At 42.5% G+C, this 18536-nt stretch overlaps 1 protein-coding gene across 1 annotated transcript; it reads right to left on the bottom strand.

Moving 5' to 3' along the window:
- Nucleotides 1–2751: 2751 nt before the first annotated feature.
- Nucleotides 2752–15322, bottom strand: MRPS21 (mitochondrial ribosomal protein S21). Its single transcript, XM_045896726.3, has 3 exons — nucleotides 15233–15322; nucleotides 14700–14815; nucleotides 2752–3047 (listed from the first exon to the last, which is right to left on the bottom strand). The coding sequence occupies exons 2-3, from the start codon at nucleotides 14780–14782 to the stop codon at nucleotides 2867–2869; spliced, it is 264 nt and encodes an 87-aa protein (XP_045752682.1). The 5' UTR covers nucleotides 14783–14815; nucleotides 15233–15322; the 3' UTR covers nucleotides 2752–2866.
- Nucleotides 15323–18536: the final 3214 nt, after the last annotated feature.

Below are 18536 nucleotides of genomic sequence, written 5' to 3'. Positions count from 1 at the left end.
CAGAGTCCCAATTTTAAAGGGGTAACTGTTTCCAGAGCACTAAACATTGTAAGATCCTTAAATTATGATTGGAATGGACCTGTCAGAGGAAATCCAGTGGACATCTAAGAAATGTCACAGGTGCCTAAGATCAGGATAGGAGGTACTGCATCTATGACCCTCTGCAGCTGGGTCAAACACCAAACCACCCCTCTCTTGAACCCAAGGCAGGGATAAAAGGATTAGGGAAATTCCTATTCATTATATGACCATGAGGTACCTTCTACCTTCTCAGAGCAGGGAGTGGAAGGTCTTTTTCCCTGCCATGACAGCACAAACTGACTGGACTTCAGGCAGCCAGCCAATTACCCCCTTTACACAAGAAGCCTCTCAACTGGCCAACTGCTAAAACCCATCACTGTTCACTGCTCTGGGGGACATGGGCAATGGTCAGGAAAATGACTAGAACAAGCAGGGGATAATTTCAGAGATGAAGGAAATTCCAGCTCTTAAGCCAGCCCTTGATATTTTGGAGGGAGCCCAAGAGCAACTGTAATCTCAGAGGAATACTGCCAATAGGCCTGGCTCTCCTATCACAAACATATCCTACCATTTTGGCAAAGGCCAGGCCTTTACTCTTCAGCAGCAGCAATTGGCAGGAGGTGAAACAATGCCACGGCTCAAAATCACCCAAAAGTGATAAAGACCAAATTCAGAGACTGGAAAGGGATTCAGAAGGATCAATGTCTAACTTGAAAATGAGGTTGTACAAAGGTAACAAAATTGATCACAGTCTGTATATAGAATTTCTCCAACCACAGTGTAAATTTCTGGAGGGCAAGGACCAGATCTTCTATTTCTAAGCTACTTCTATGCAGTGCCCTATAATATGCTTTATTCACCATGGGCTTTACTGATGAGGGGAAGAAAGATGATCAAGCCCTGAAAGGCAAGGAACAGTGATTCCAGCATATCTTCACGCAGGCCTGCCTAATCAATAAGTGTAATTGTGAAAAGGAGAAGCAGTACTGAAAAGACTGAAATTAAGACCGAGAAATCGATTGCATGCAGCTATACCACAAGGGGGCAGTGTTTGAACACTAGAAATCTGGAGAGACAGGGTGCTTGGCAGTCCGCTGTTTACCTCCTTTTTAAATACCACACCCAGGGCTGGAGCCTGGGTGAGGAGAGATGGGCTAGTCGCTCCACCTACCTACTGTGTTCTCCTACAGGGGCTGGCACCAACTCTCCTTATACTAGTAGTGTGGCTGTCAGGGTAGCAAGGCCAAAGGAAACAGACCGCAGGAAAGGAAGCAGAGCTGCTAGTCTTCCCACAGAGATCACACACCCAAGAATGCCTGTTAAGCAGAAGTAGGGGTGATAGTGGGGACCTCTGCCTGGAAACGGAGTAGGATGGGGCAGGGGTTCTCAAATGTTAGCAGGCAGCCGAATCACCTGCAGGGCTTGTAAAAATAGATTACTGGGCTCTAACTCCCAATTTCCAATTCAGAAAGTCTAAAGGAGGTCCTAGAATTTGCATTTCAACCAATTAACTGAGTGATGTTGATACTGCTGATCTGAAGACCACACTTTTGAGAATCACTGCTGTAGATATTTCTGGCTCTGTGCCCTTGTATCTCTTAATACTCGCCCATTCCTTCTTTTCTACCATCCACCTACTGCTTTATTTCTTCTCCACTATTCCTTCATTAGCCTTCTTTAGGAAAACTAAAGGAAAGACAGGAAACAGGAGTGAATGTTAGATTTGTCTTAAGGATTCCTCTGGATAGGGGCACCTGGGGTGGCTCAGTCGTTAAGTGTCTGCCTTCAGCTCAGGTCATGATCTCGGGGTCCTGGTATCAAGCCCCGCATCAGGCTCCCTGCTCAGCGGGAAGCCTGCTTCTCCCTCTCCCACTCCCCCTGCTTGTGTTCCCTCCCTCGCTGTGTCTCTGTCAAATAAATAAATAAAAATCTTTTTTTAAAAAAAAGGATTCTGGGGCGCCTGGGTGGCTCAGGCATTAAGCGTCTGCCTTCGGCTCGGGTCATGATCCCAGGGTCCTGGGATCGAGTCCCACATCAGGCTCCCTGCTCGGCGGGAGGCCTACTTCTCCCTCTCCCACTCCCCCTGCTTGTGTTCCTGCTCTCACTCTCTCTCTCTGTCAAATAAATAAATAGAATCTTTAAAAAAATAAAAAATAAATTAAAAAAAAAAAAAAAAGGATTCCTCTGGATAAGGATTCCAGCACTCTAGTCTGGTTGATGGGTGTTTCAGTAGCAAAATTTATTCCAAATACGTAGATGCCTCCTCTCCTGTCCTTTTATCTAACAGTTGGTAAGAGGGGACAATTCAGTAAAGAGTAACAGATGCTCTTCCAATAATGTCTTGCTTTGGGTTTCATAAGAATTGAGTAGGAAATGGTAGATATATTCCACTACATTTTAGAAAAGTTCCTCACCTCTCCTAGACTACTTAAAAATTTTTATTACAGCTAAATATATATGGAATTTGCCATTTTCACCATGCAAGTGTACAGTTCAGTGGCACTAAGTACATTCACATTGTTGTGCAAGTATCACCACCATCTGTCCCTAGAACTTTTTCAGCTTCCCCAACTGAAATTCCGTACCCATTAAACACTAAATCCCCACTCCCAACCAGCCCTTGGCAACCACCATTCTACTCCTAGACTACTTTTTGACTTAGTTTCTCCTTCACATAATAAAAGAGAGGGTCCACTGCTGACTATGGGATTGCTTCTATATATGCAGGCCTTCTTGCACATACGTGATTGAATTTATTACAAGAAAGGTAAGAGAAAATGGGATTGGAGAAAGAAAGGAGACAGCTGGATAGGGATTTTCATACTGGGCCTACTATCCACAGGCCTCAGCAGCCCTGCCATGGATCCAGCCGATTCTTTCGCATCAAGAAGTTGATCTTGCGAGCCATTTCCATGTTGTAGATCCGCCGACAGGTTTCGTAGCTTTCCCGTCGTCGTTGACGACAAGGCTTTTCATAGTACCGCCGTCGCTTAATGTCCTCGATGAGCCCATCCATGGTGAGGATTCTGTATAAAGGCAGGCAATGAAGTTAGAAACCTGGGCTCATTATTATTCTTTTCCAAGTTCACAGATGGCCAGAAGTCAACTGACCAAACAACTGGTGTCTATAAAAATTATGATGTGAAATGGTGGTTATATAGCTTTAACTGCCTACTTATAGAGGCAATCCCCAAATAGGAATTTGTGGGAAATAACAAAGCAATTAGTGACACAGTCCTTGGTCTTGGGGAGTTCATAGTCAGGGTCATATTTTCAACCTTTATTCTCCCACAGCACACCTGAGGGATGTGACACAGTCCTTAAGAACAGTGGCTCTCTATGGCAGTGATTCTCAACCAAGGGATCATTTCAGAATCTTCAGATGGGGTGAGTCATTTGTAGTAGGAAAAACAAATCATTAGGGGTGCTTCCTAATTGGTCCTTAGTGACAAATGCTACCCCATCCCTACAGTTTAACTGACACAACTGACACAGTGAGAGAGGGAAGTCTGTAGGCCTGAGATATCCCTGGGCCTACTTAATACAAGGAGAGAAGAGGCCTTCATCACACCAATGACACAAATGGGAGTATTAAGTTAACAGCTTCACCCATCATTTTCCCCATGTACCACACTACTTTGCTGACTACTGAACACACTCTAATACCAAGTCTTTATTCATGCTGCTTCCTCAATCTAGAATGCCACCCCCACCTCCAGTTGCCAACCTTCTGAGTAAAATTTTCCTCATCTTTTTGATGCCAAACTTAGATGCCACCTCTCTAAAAAGAATATCTTCTTAGAGGAAATAATTTATTTTACTGTATACCTACTTAACGATTATTTCATTCCTTCATTCTGTTATTTATACAAACGTCTCCCTCATTAGACTGAAAGTCTCTGAAGGAAGAAACTATGTTTTATTACTCTTTAAGGGTCTATAAAACTGAGCTCAATGTGTTTTTTCCTGCCCATCCAATTCCTTGCAATGCAGTTCCTCTTGTTGGATATATATTTTTTTCTTTTCAAATTTTTATTGAAATTCTAGTTAGTTAACATATAGTATAATATTGGTTTCAGAAGAATTTAATGATTCATTACTTACATACAACACCCAGTGCTCATCATATAGCCCATTCCTTGCCCACCTCCTTCCATCAACCCTCAGTTTGTTCTCTATCGTTAAGTCTCTTATGGTTTGCTTCCCTCTCTCTCTTTTTTCTCCCTTCCCATATGTTCATATGTTTTGCTTCTTAAATTCCACATATGAGTGAAATCATATGGTATTTATCTTTCTCTGACTGACTTATTTCACTTAGCATAATACTCCATCCAATCATTGCAAATGGCAAGATTTCACTCTTTTTGATGGTTGAGTAACACACACACACCCCACATCTTCTTTATCCATTCACCAGTCTATGGACGTTTGGGCTCTTTCCATAGTTTGGCTATTGCTGAATATGCTGCTATAAACATAGGGGTGCATGTACCCCTTTGACCCTATATTTTGTATCCTTTGGGTAAATACCTAGTAGTGCAATTGCTGGGTCACAAGGTACTCTTGTTGGATTAATAACACATCTAACTCAAACTTACCTCTTTGTTCTTCCACAAAGACACTGGAGCTTCTTTTATAAACTACTCAATCCCTAGGCTCCTGAGAACTCTGGCTCCAATCTGTAATTTGTTGCTCCCTCTCAATCCATCACCAGTCGGTCCTAAGGAGGTCTAGAGGCATCTGCTGCTGCTGCCCTCCATTTCTGGCATTGTTTACATGGGCCCTCTCCTGCTCACCCTGTTCTTTCATTACAGGTAAAAAGTTAAGTCACAAACACAGTTGGAGATAAGGAGGTTAAGTAGAAGAAGGGGGGGTGCCTGGGTGGCTCAGTTGGTTAAGCGACTGCCTTCAGCTCAGGTCATGATCCTGGAGTCCCAGGATCGAGTCCCGCATCGGGCTCCCTGCTCGGCGGGGAGTCTGCTTCTCCCTCTGACCCTCCTCCCTCTCGTGCTCTCTCTCATTCTCTCTCTCGCAAAAAAAAAAAAAAAAAAGTAGAAGAAGGGGAATAGAGGAAAAAGAAAATCAAAATAAAAGAAACCACCAGCTACTTCTGCCCAGTGGGAAGCCCTATTTCTTGCTGCTATGTTATACCACAAAGTCCAAGATAACAACTATAGATCGAACATGAACTTGAAAAGATGTGAGCTTTGGGTAAATAACAAATGTGAATAGACATGGGAACCACTGTCCTATGGGATCCTCTCCCAGGCTGCTGCTGTTTAATATCAAGAATGCTTTATAGGCTACTAGAAAATCATTATTTGTATAAATCAGTTTGTCTAGGTGTTAGTGGTAGGAAGATAGGGTCAAGGGAATTACTGCAAATTCCCAGAAGCAGGAGAAGCAGATAATTCAGGTTCTACTGGAAACATAGTCATGCCCAGAAGTCATGTGGATCCAACACTAGAATCTTACAATAGAGAGGTAAGGCACCAAAAACTAAAATAGACTCCATATCCTGGCCCACAATGGGTCTCCTTTGCTACCCTTATTCCTTAATTTACTTTTTTAAAAAAATTTATTTATTTTTTTTATTTTACTATGTTATGTTAATCACCATACATTACATCATTAGTTTTTGATGTAGTGTTTCATGATTCATTGTTTGCGTATAACACCCAGTGCTCCATTCAATACCTGCCCTCTTTAATACCCATCACCAGGCTAACCCATCCCCCCACCCCCTCCCCTCTAGAACCCTCAGTTTGTTTCTCAGAGTCCATAGTCTCTCATGGTTCGTCTCCCCCTCCGATTCCCCCCTTTCCTTAATTTACTCTTAAATGTTGGTATCCCCCCTCCAGATTCTGACTAAAAACCTCCTTCTTTCTGGTTCTACATGACTTCCTTAATCTTTACCAGTGAGCCTCAACACTAATGCACAATGGAATTATCCCCTGAAAGGTTTTTAAAAAGTACTGATTCCTGCGGCGCCTGGATGGCTCAGTTGGTTGAGCAGTTGACTCTTGGTTTCAGCTTGGATCATGATCTCAGGGTCTTGGGAGCAAGCCCCGCAGGAGGCTCCACGCTCAGCGGGAGTCGGCTTGGAGATTCTTTCCTCTGCGCCTCCCCTGACTTGCGCAGACCTCACGGGCTCGCGCTCATACACTCTCTCTCAAATAATTAAATGTTAAGGAAAAAAAAAAAAAAGTACTGATTCCTGGGCCCCTTTCCTCAAAGATTCTGATTTAAGTGGTCTAGCATGGAATTATGCACTAGAAATGTTTTAAAAAACTCCCAGGTAATTCTAATATAGAGCCCCACCTGAGAACTGACACAGATACTGCTGACTCCTGAATCTTTTTATCTCTAGTCCCAATCTTACCTTAGAGCTAGACTGTTATTTCCAATTGCTTCAAAACCTATAAAGACCATGATCTGTGGTCAGTGACTATGACTCACTGAAAGCTCAGATGATGGTTCGCATTTTTGAGTAATAAAGTTCTGTACATTTAAAAAACACACAAAAAACCCTACAAAGACCGAAGTTACTGTCTCCTCCTAAAATCTATTTTTCCTCTTCTATACTATTAATGACATCAGCAATTACTCAAGCTAAAAATCTCAGCATGTTCCTGGACTAGGCCTTCTCTTTTACTTCCCACATCCACACTTACCGTATCCTATAAATTCTATGACCCAAGAATTCTATAACCTCAGATCTCTTTCTTCTCTCCTTTCCTATGGCCACAGCTCTAATTATGGTCCTTATCATCTTATACCTGACTACAGAAATAAACATCTAACTGATCATTTAATCACTAAATGTTTATGGAATTCCAACTTGGTACCAGACATTGTGTTAAATGCTGAGGACAGAAAACAAGCTTAAACATGCTTCCCTACCCTTGCAGTCTAGTAAAGAAGATAATTATACAAGAATTACAATAGAGTGTGATCACTCCTTCCTTCTGTTCCCAAAGCACAGTGGTCCTCAAACTTCAGCCTGCAGCCATCACCTGGATAACCCATTAAAACATAGATGTTGAGGTGCCTGAGTGGCTCGGTCGGTTAAGCATCTGACTCTTGATTTTGGCTCCGGTCTCAGGGTCCTGGGATGGGGCCCTGCGTCGGGCTCTACACTCAGCACAGAGTCTGCTTGGGGTCTTCTCCCTCTCCTCCTGCTCGCATTCTCTTTCAAATAAATAAATAAAATCTCCCTTATTGGGGTGTGTGCTTTCTAAGGTTAGAAATTATTTATTTTTGTATTCATTTTTGAAAATGAAGTCCTTTTTTTTTTTTTTTAAAGATTTTATTTATTTATTTGACAGAGACAGAGATAGCGAGAGCAGGAACACAAGCAGCGGGAGTGGGAGAGGGAGAGCAGGCCTCCCACCGAGGAGGGAACCTGATGTGGGACTCGATCCCAGGACCCTGGGATCATGACCTGAGCCAAAGGCAGACGCTTAACGACTGAGCCACCCAGGCGCCTTGAAGTCATTTTTATATTTGACATAATGCTTGGCAAAGAGCATATTATCAGTAAAGATCCATAAAATGAATTCATAAAAATGAATCTTCTAGGTGACTGACACATGTCCACAGCTCAGGGTATTAAGAGGCTTTATTATAGACACAGTTCTTGGGAATAATAGCTCAGAAAGCCTCAATAATATTACCTTTCCTAAGATGGCACATTAGAGTTTAGACAGCATCTTCACATCCATGATCCTAATACAATCCTATAAAATTAAAGAAGCAGGCAATGTCATCTTTTTACAGAGTAGGAAACAGTCCAGAGAGGATGACATGCCCAAGATCACAAAATGGAGCTAGAAGTAGAATCCAGATAAAAAGATGGGAGGGGCTGGGCGCCTGGGTGGCTCAGTTGGTTGGGCGACTGCCTTCGGCTCAGGTCATGATCCTGGAGTCCCTGGATCGAGTCCCGCATCGGGCTCCCTGCTCGGGAGGGAGTCTGCTTCTCCCTGACCCTCCCCCCTCTCATGTACTTGCTCTCTCTCATTCTCTCTCAAATAAATAAATAAAATCTTTAAAAAAAAAAAAAAGATGGGAGGGGCACCTAGGTGGCTCAGTCGTTAAGCGTCTGCCTTCGGCTCGGGTCATGATCCCAGGGTCCTGGGATCGAGTCCCACATCGGGTTCCCTCCTCGGCGGGAAGCCTGCTCTCCCTCTCCCACTCCCGCTGCTTGTGTTCCTGCTCTCACTATCTCTGTCTCTGTCAAATAAATAAATAAAATCTTTAAAAAAAAAAAAAAAGGACATGGAAACTGGGTTTGAGGAGAGACTATTAAAAAAAACCAGGGACATTGGATATGACTTCACTAGGAAGAGGATCCTATTGGAATGACAAAGACTGTTTATTTATTTTTGACAAAGACAGTTTAAAAGTGTGATGAAAGAAAACTGCAAAAGGAAGAGGGAGTTCAGACATATACTCAGTCAGGTATCCTACTGGAGTTTCAAAGGTTTGAAACAGAAGTGATCACCTTACCAGGCACGTGGGTGGCTCAGTCCGGTAAGCCTCTGCCTTCGGCTCAGGTCATGATCTCAGGGTCCTGGGATCCAGCTCCGTATCGGGGCTCCCTGCTCAGTGGGGATCCTGCTTCTCCCTCTGCCCCCTGCTCATGCTCTCTTTCTCACTCTTTATCTCAAATAAATAAAATCTTAAAAAAAAAAAAAGTGATCACCTTACCAAGTAAATGCCTGTGTGGTCAGGCAAAAAAAAGAAAGATAAGAAAAAAGTAAAAGGATCCAAGAATGGAGGAAGGGAAAGAATGAAAAGATCATGGTCCATGGGGTTGCTAAATGGTGTTCCCTGGATGGTTCTAACTACACTAGCTAAGCCTTACCCAGTTCTTTCTAGTTATCCTAAAAAAGCACAGATTACCTTCAAAAGCTCCAGAGTCCCTACAGTAGAGGCATCTACTCAATATACTTCTAATAAAAAAGGATGCAGAAAGAGCTTTGTAGAACTAATGAAGTAAATAGAGCGATGTTACTAATGATGCTTCTGCTTCCAAAGGTAGTTCAAGGACGAGCAGACCAAGGGCTTTAGAGTAAACAAATCAGCTTGGAGTTTGGGCGCTTGGCAACCTAACACTGAAGGAGAAATCTGCTGCCAATTTTAGTTAAATTCATCAGATTATGTAAAAGGAGCTGAGCTGCCCGGGCTGGGGGAGGTTGGAAGTGGCAAACTCACATGTCAGCGTAGCCAGCCTACGCCAGGATAACGTGTATGCACAAGGACTCACTGGGCCCAGAAGCTTGCCTACTGGGAATAAAAGAGGTCAACTAGGCACACTTCCAGTGTGCTTGCCTTTCCTTGCTTGGGGGCCAGCCAATCATACAGGGCTTCCTAGCAACCCCCACTCTCCATCTCCTTATCTCAGGGCAGGAATCAGGGCTCTTGGTTATACAACAAGCATTTTGTGGTGGTCTCACTGGACAGACACATAGGCTGTTTCCTTTGTAAGACTGCCTTAGTGCTCCAAACACACCAAAGCTTTAACCACCTCCCTCTTATCTCATTTGCTCTCCTGCCTACTGTTGTAATTAGACCACAGGACATGCAACTCATTTTTAAACTACCAACCATCAGAAAGCTGGAAGAGATAAGAGGCCTGGGGTGTAATACAGAATACAGAATACAGAAAAGGTGTAATACAGAAAAGGTGGCCAGAGAGGTCATTAAGAAAAAGCAGAGAAAAATAAGAAAAGTGCATCAGAAAATACTGTGTTTGACAGGAAGACTGGGATACCTCAGAACCAGCTGGCTCACATTTTCACCTTAAACTCCTTGCCTAGAGAATCATTCTAAGAGCAAAATATTTGCCCATTTTCTCCTCCTGAAGCTAAAATACAATTTATAGCATGTATATTTAATACTCCAAGATTAAAAGGAAGAGAAATATTAGCTTCCTAAAGACTGAACGCCAATTGACAAAATAAGTATCCTCCCAAAAGACTATAAAAATTATTACTGTAACACTTGCTCCAACCTGGCACCTTCTAACAACATGCTCTTTTTTTTTTTTTTAATTCTTTTTTCAAAGATTTTATTTATTTATTTGAGAGGAGAGAGAGAGAGAAGCTGGGTGGAGGGGCAGAAGCAGAGGGAGAAGCAGGCTCCCCGCTGAGCAGGGAGCCTGACATGGGACTCGATCCCAGGACCCTGAGATCATGACCTGAGCCGAAGGCAGGTGCTTAACTGACTGGACCACCAAGCACCCCAACAACATGCGCATCTTGCACTGCTTTCCTAGATAATCCCAGCCACAAAGTATGAATTTTCTAAATTCATAAGGAAGCCAAAAAGAGATCATCATACCCAAGGCCCTGAGTCTCTGGGACTTGAATCTTTTTGTCTATTTTTCTTTCCAACCATTCCTCTTCTTTCTGATCAAATTCTTTCTTTTTAAGTACTATATAATTTTTCCCCAAAAGCTGTTCCTAAATTGGTGTTTTAATCCCTGAAATGAAGAAAAAGTAATGCCATGTTTCTTTTTTCTGTAAAGATTTATCTATTTATTTTGGGGGTAGGGGTGGGGTGGGAAGACACCAGAAGTGGAGGAGGGGCAGAGGAAGAGGTAGAGAGAATCCTCAAGCCAACTCTTCGATGAGCAAGGAGCCTGACGTGGGGCTTGATCTCAGAACCCCGAGACCATAACCTGAGCCAAAATCAAGAGTCTGCCAGTTAACCGAACAAGCCACCCAGGCCACCCAGGCTCCCCAGTAATGCCATGTTTCTTAATTAGGATATTTGACAGTGTGCCAAGGGTATAATCCAGAGACAAAAGTCTCTGGAATTTTTTTTTTTTTTTTAAGATTTTATTTATTTATTTGAGAGAGACAAAGAGCATAAGAGGGGGGAGCGGGAGAGGGAGAAGCAGACTCCCTGCTGAGCAGGTAGCCCGATGCGGGACTCGATCCCGGGACTCCAGGATCACGACCTGAGCCGAAGGCAGTCGCTTAACCAACTGAGCCACCCAGGCACCCCTCTGGAATAAATTTGATGCATTTGCCCAGAGCACCAATTTTAACTTGAATAGGGGTGGAGATGCTAGCCCTAGAACAGATGCAATGGCAATGAATTAAAAAAAAAAAAAAAAAAGAAAGAGAAAAAAAAAAGAGACAGAGAGGGATATGAAAACAGATTCCTAAGAACAAGAACTGAGATAGTACCAGGCCAGGCCAGATGGCAGAAAGAATCCAAACATGCCTCATCTTCTGCCATTTATTTATTCTTCCTTCACCTGCCACCCACTTGCATCTGGAATCAGGAAGGATTTTTAGATAAAATGAAAAAAAGAAAAAAAAAACAGGAAAAGAAAAACTCTAATGTTGATTAAAATTAAAATATATTGCATTTTGGAAGATGCAGATATATAGAGGTTTGATTCTAAGTTAATTAGAACGATCCCAGACAAAGACATCAGAAAGGTGTCTCAGAAGGTAGAAGGCCTAATGTTTTCTTCAGGTCTGACATCAATGGAAAGAGGATCAACTCCTTCAGGCAGGAAATTAGGAATATTTTGTTTTTCAGGTTTTAAATTTTTATAACTAGAAATAGAGATGAAAGAGCAGAGCATACAGAGGGAATAAATGCTATTATTTCAAAATGAGAGTAGCAATAGGCTAAATAGAAGAGACTTGGTTGGAAAGTATCACTGTCTATAAGAAAAGTCATTCCAGGGGCGCCTGGGTGGCTCAGTCGTTAAGCGTCTGCCTTCAGCTCAGGTAATGATCTCAGGGTCCTGGGATCGAGCCCCGCATTGGGCTCCCTGCTCAGTGGGAAGCCTGCTTCTCCCTCTCCCAGTCCCCCTGCTTGTGTTCCCTTTCTCGCTGTCTCTGTGTGTCAAATAAATAAATAAAATCTTTAAAAAAAAAAAAAGTCATTCCAGTATTAGCAGCAAACTGGATTGTCCTAAAAAAATAAAGCTTAATTTTCTCATTTTTTCATCTCCAGGCCACCTTGAGCATAACCTAATGATCAAGGAAGATAGAGAAAAAACAGCTAACGTAAACTTAACCATTCAAAATAAATAAATAAATCACCCACAAGCAAAACCAAAAGGGTAAAAACTTCCTCACAATGACTTCCAACTTATCATAATAGCTAATGTACAATGTGCCAAACACTGTTCTAAGCAATTTAATCATACTAACTAATTTAATCCTCACATCAAACCCAAGAGGCAGGTACTATTATTAGTTCCACTTTACAGATGAAGAAACTGAGGCAGAGAGACATTAAGTACCTTACCATAGATCATGAAGCTAATAAATGGCAGAGCAGAGATCTATCTGAACCGGGCAGTCTGCTTAAGGGTCTGTGCTCTTCTTTTTTTTTTTTTAGACTTAGATCATAACCTGAGCTGAAATCAAGAGATGGTCATTCAACTGACTGAGCCACCCAGACACCTGGGGAAGGGAGTTCTGTGCTCTTATATTCAAGCCATGGCTTTGGTCAAAAGTATTAAAGTTGAGGGGCGCCTGGGTGGCTCAGTTGGTTGGGCGACTGCCTTCGGCTCAGGTCATGATCCTGGAGTCCCGGGATCGAGTCCCACGTCGGGCTCCCTGCTCGGCAGGGAGTCTGCCTCTCTCTCTGACCCTCCCCCCTCTCATGCTCTCTATCTCATTCTCTCTCTCAAATAAATAAATAAAATCTTTAAAAAAAAAAGTATTAAAGTTGTAGCTATTTTCTTGATACAAATATAAGAAATGGTTTAATAAATAATCTTGCACCATAAATTGTTTTTTCATTCCTTGCCAAAGTAGCTCATTTCTTAAAAATCAAATTTTTGCTTTTGTGTTATTTGCACTTTAGGAACAGGGGAGGTTAGGGGAGCTAAAGCTAAACCTTTGGAAATCTGTTTTACCATCAAGTAACAGCTGGCCTTTGACATCCCTCAATAATACAAACATCTCAATCACTCTGGCTAACAGACCCATCTAAATCCACCAAAAAAAAAAAAAAAAAAATCATACAAAGACTTACAGGAAAAGATCAGAAAAAGGGTGGAGAAATTTACTAGACTTCCTTTTCCCAAATTCAGCATTTCATCTCACTAGCTAATTCACTACTGAGTCTATAAAGACATTCTTTTTGTGCTTATAATATAGGGACAGAGAAAGGTCATTAGACATTTTGACCCTTTCACAGACATGCCACTAGGTCTGAAATAGGAAAGAGTTGGGTATGAGCAGTGATAGAAAAAAATGATATAGGGTATCTTACCACATAGTACTTAACTGATTATCTTTAGGGAACACCTTCTGTGCAAGGATATGACTGGTATGCACAGACATTGAATGAGGTAATGGGGATGACCTAAGACCAGATCCTTAAAAGACACAATTCATCTTGAGCTTGCAACTGCTTCAAAATTACACAGCTTCTGACAGCATCTTTGTCCTCATTAACTATGGTCTTCTGCCATCCAACTCTCCACACCCAAAACTCTTTGCTAAGAACTAGTTTCTCTTTCATTTATCCTCTCAGCCCCCAAGAACCCCACTAATAAATCCAATGAAATAAAGATTCTTAACTGGAAAATGACTGCAATAGGTGTCTACATTTCCAGAGGAACTAGTAAACAATCTAGTGACATAAAAGCAAAGAACACTGTAGTAGAAAGGTGTGTTTTATGCTCCTCTCCACCATTCAATAATTGTGTAATCCAAGAAACATAATTTACATGTCCAAAGCTTCCCTTACTTGTGTAATAAAGCTACCACCTTACTGGCCTTAAGGCAGAAGGCCAGCTCATATATTCTCTTAAGATCTCTTTCATACAGGGACGCCTGGGTGGCTCAGTCAGTTAAGCGGCTGCCTTCGGCTCAGGTCATGGTCCCGGGGTCCTGGGATCGAGTCCCACATCGGGCTCCTTACTCAGCGGGGAGCCTGCTTCTCCCTCTGCCTCTCCCCCTGCTTGTGCTCTGTCTCTCTCTCTGACAAATAAATAAAATCTTTAAAAAAAAAAAAAATCTCTTTCATACAATTCTTTGATAATTCAACTCAACAAGCATTTGTTTCTTTCACACTGGGGAGAGAAAATGATGAAGCAAGCCGGAAAGTCAAAATCCTTACAACCAATGATAAGGGAAGACTAAGGAACTATTGGCCTGAGAACGTCTGACGTTAAGGTATTCTTTATTACAGCCCTTCTACATCTCTTAGTCTAGCATTCAAAACCTTTCAAAACAGGTCTTCTACTCCCAGTTCATTTCCACCTTTATGTTTTTGCTTTTGCTGTAACCTTCCCCTAAACCTGATACACTTTTCCATCTCTTGCTTCCTTCTCCAAGATCCCAAATCTCAATTCATCTTTCCATTGGCCTTGCCCTACACCAATCCCTCCCTCGACCTTCTATTTATCATGTACTACGTTCCTGCTTCCCAGCAACTTTATATTTTTATTTTCCCTTTGGGTTCCTTAAGTCTTGGGGGAGAGAATTCAGGCTCTGTATATACAAACCCCATACAGTTAGGTTTTGGGGAAAAACTTCATTTTTAAGATAATAAACTAAGGGGCTGAAAAGTTTCAAGAGGCTGAATACCTGGGCTGGCGGAGGTTTGAGAACAATCTATGACAGGGGAAGGGAAAGAATAACCACCCAAGCACTTCCCAAGAGAGCTTGTCTAGGCACGATTCTGGTTACCTGTTTAGGGTCCTGTATGCACCTTCTATGTTCCCTTCCTGTACCATCACAGTCCTGGCAATGAACTTCAGATGTTTTGCCATGACCTTGGAATTTAAATCTTCACTCTGCAGGACCTAAAGGATAACGGATAAAGGCAAAGTATAGAGACCAGGTAAGAAAGAGAAACAGAGCAGAATGCACACTCTACCGCACGAGCTCACTCAGGGTCTGGAAAAGCAACGTGCCCAGGAACAAGGGACACAGGGGCACGTGGGATTCTTCATATCCTAGAGATCACGCGCTAATCGTAATCAAGACTGCCTAGTTCTCTTTGCCAATACAACCCTAGCATAGGGAAGAAGAGATGGTAGCAGGGCGTCATCACGGGGATGTACGTGGCCGGGCACGGAGGATCCGGTCGCGCCTCCAGTTACGGCTCACCGCCCCAGGAGGGTTTGGGGGTGGGAGCTGGGTACGAAGTCTTTCTCGCGCAAGCTTCCCCTCCCACCATACCCGCTTTGCTTTCCCCAACCCCAACCCCAGATCCTCACCCAGCTCCCTCAGGCACCAGCCGCCACAAAGCCAGCTCGCGGCCGGAAGCGGAAAGACGTCATCTCCTGCGCCTCGCGAAGAAATCCAGGCTGGAAGAGAAAAACTGCTTGGAAACCATGGCAACATTCTTCCTGGCTCCAGCTGATGGCTTCTCCACGCCCCCTTCCCCGACGCCCCCGCGCCAGGCTCCCCACGCCTCCAGCCCGGACTCGACACCCGACAAAGCAAGATACTCGTTGCCTTCAATTCGCCCCAAACAGGTTCTCGTTTTCTCATGCTTCGGTCTCTGAGAAGGTCAGCGCGATTCCGTGCCCCCTAATCCTATCAAATCTGTAATAGATATTTAAGGCATTTCTTTTTCTGGAAGGAAAATGAGAGAAATAGGCAAAGCTTCCTGAACACGCTTCCTGTTTTCTCAAAGGACACAGATTCTTTGAGATCTGCTGTCCGGAAAAAACAGCTTCACGACCCTCATCTGCTTAAAAACTAAGGAAAAGAAATGAACATACCGTGAGTTTCCTATAACATCATATGCCCAGGCATTTGACTAAATAAAGTGAAATTACTAAACAAAGAGTTGGGAAACGCCTGCAGGTTTTAGATTTGAAGACTTTTTTTTTTTTCTTTTTTTTTTTAAGATTTTTGTTCTTAAGCCATCTCCACACCCAAGGTGGGGCTCGAACCCACCACCCGAAATCAAGAGCCCCGTGCTCCACGGACTGAGCCAGCCAGGCGCCCTGAATTGAAGACTTTTATGACAACTTCTATCCCTTTGCCTCCCAGTGAGACCTAGTAGAAATATCTCCTTTGTTTCTTCTTCACTGTGGAAACAGATTTTCTTTTGTTCATATGTTACTTCTACATATCCATCTGTGGTTATTCACATAAATTCAGATCTAGTGGCTACTGGAAAACAGTAGAGAAAGGCCCAAAAGAAGAAAGATACACAAGTGTCCCGCACAGGGCACCTTGCTCAGCGGGAAGCCTGCTTCTCCCTCTGCCTGCTGCTCCCCACTGATTGTGCTAGTGCGCGTTCTCTCTCTCTCTCTCTGACAAATAAATAAAATCTTAAAAAAAAACAAAAAACAAAAAACAAAAAAACAAGCAGGTACTTGTGTTATAAGTTAAGCCAGGTTCAAAGTACCAAAATAGAGCGAGACTGGGACATCATTAGGCTTATTAACAAACTTTTATTGAATGCCTACTCTTTGTTAGGTGTTTTTTTAAGATTTTATTTATTTGAGAGAGAGAGAGAGAGCGAGAGGGAGAATGCACAAGCAAGGGGAGGGGCAGAGGGAGAAGCAGGCTTCCCGCTGAGCAGGAAGCCCAATGTGAGGCTCGAACCCAGGACCCTGGGATCATGACCTGAGCGGAAGGCAGACCTTTAACCGACTGAGCCACCCAGGCACCCCTGTTAGGTGTTTTTTTTTTTTTTTTTTTTTTTAAGATTTTATTTATTTATTTGACAGAGAGAGACATAGCGAGAGAGGGAACACAAGCAGGGGGAGTGGGAGAGGGAGAAGCAGGCTCCCCGCAGAGCAGGGAGCCCGATGCGGGACTCGAGCTGAAGGCAGTCGCTTAACCAACTGAGCCACCCAGGCGCCCCCTGTTAGGTGTTTTGATACCATTCCAGTGCCCTTTGGACCACCAGAAGACAGTACAGTAGACATAACTTTAAATAGTAAAACAAGTTAGCATACGATAAATGCAAAATAAATTATATAGGCAAAAGGATAATATGATGGAAAAGCACTGGATTAGAAGTTAAGAGATCTGATTTCTGTCCAAATTCTGATACTCATATGTCTTATGTCACTTAAACCCATAGTCCGAAATCTACTGCCTATAGGTCAAATCCAGTTCCACTCCTGTTTTTGTAAATAAAACCTTATTGGAACACAGTTGTGCTCATTTGTTTGCCTTATTAGATATGGCTGCTCTGGGCAACAATGGCTGAGTTGGGTAGTTGCACTCAATCACACAAAACTTGTCATGGGAAAAAAATTTGTCATGGGAATCAAATGGGATAAAATATAAAATTCTTTTTGAAATAAAGGAAGAGGGAAAGTAACATTTTTGAGAATCTGTTATATACCAAACCTTGTATGGGTACTTTACGTGAATGATCTCATTTGATGGAGTAAAGGGCCAAAGACAGCTTATATATCATGTTTAGTGGAGAGAATAATTGGGAAAAGGACTTGAGTGAGTCTCTTAAAGAAGGGTAGGGTTTAATTGAGAGAAGCAAGAAAGGCTGGGCAAGGTGAATAGCGTGAACAAGAGTTTAGAGTTAAAAAGTCTTACGGTGTTCATCAAGGGCAAATAAAAAAGCGAACAGAGGGATCAAGTAGGGGAACAGAAGGAGAAGCAAAGACTTTGAGTAAAGGCTTTGAACTTCTCAAAGCACTGAGGAGCCTTTCAAGGATTTGAATAGGAAATGACATGCAAAACACTGTTCTAGGAAAAGTAATCTGGTATCAGTGAGAGGGATTAGAGGTAAGAGAGACTATTGCTATAATTAAAGTTTAGGCCAAAGATGTGGCAATGAAATGGGTAGGAAGAAATGGATTTTAAGAGACATTCCAAATACAGAATAAAAAGGATTTGGTGAGACACCTGGGTGGCTCAGTAGGTTGAGCGTTTGCCTTTGGTTCAGGTCATGATCCTGGGATCGAGTCCCACATCAGGCTGCTTGCTTGGCAGGGAGCCTGCTTCTCCCTCTGCTTGTGCTCTCCTCTGACAAAGAAAATCTTTAAAAAAATATACACACACACACACATATATATATTTATATTATATATATAAATATACGTATATAAAGGATTTGGTGACTGAATGGCACCAAGTTTTAAGTTCAGTTATCTAGAAAAACAATGGTAGCTTAGACAGTGTTAACAGAAGAAAAAGAGTATAGAAAGGAAGAACAGGACATCTTTAAAGGAAAGATAATATTTTGATTCGCGACCACTGGAAAAAGCACCAGACTGGAAACCCAGAGTTTTGTACCCACATTGTGTTGTCTTGCACAAGCCACCTAAATTTCCTCATCTAAAAAATTAGGGGGGTGAATGATACCTCTTGGCTTTAAAATGCTGAAATTTTCAACAATATTTAGGTGTTAATAACATGTAAATAGAATTGTTCAGCAGAAATGTAGACTTCCAATACGTCTTCTAGGGGAGAGAGTGGGACTAGAGATGGGGATTCAGAAGTCTTCAAAGTTGAGGCAATAAAGCCATGAAAGATGACATCTTTAAGTGAAAGAATGTAGTCAGAGAAGAGTAAAGGATCAAGGACCGAGCC

The sequence above is a fragment of the Mirounga angustirostris genome, unplaced genomic scaffold, assembly GCF_029215605.1.
Source record: "Mirounga angustirostris isolate CCGP_5_RB_7025 unplaced genomic scaffold, mMirAng1.0.hap1 SCAF_4, whole genome shotgun sequence".
In the NCBI taxonomy this organism is placed as follows: Eukaryota; Metazoa; Chordata; class Mammalia; order Carnivora; family Phocidae; genus Mirounga; species Mirounga angustirostris.
This window is presented reverse-complemented; position numbering and strand designations above follow the sequence as displayed.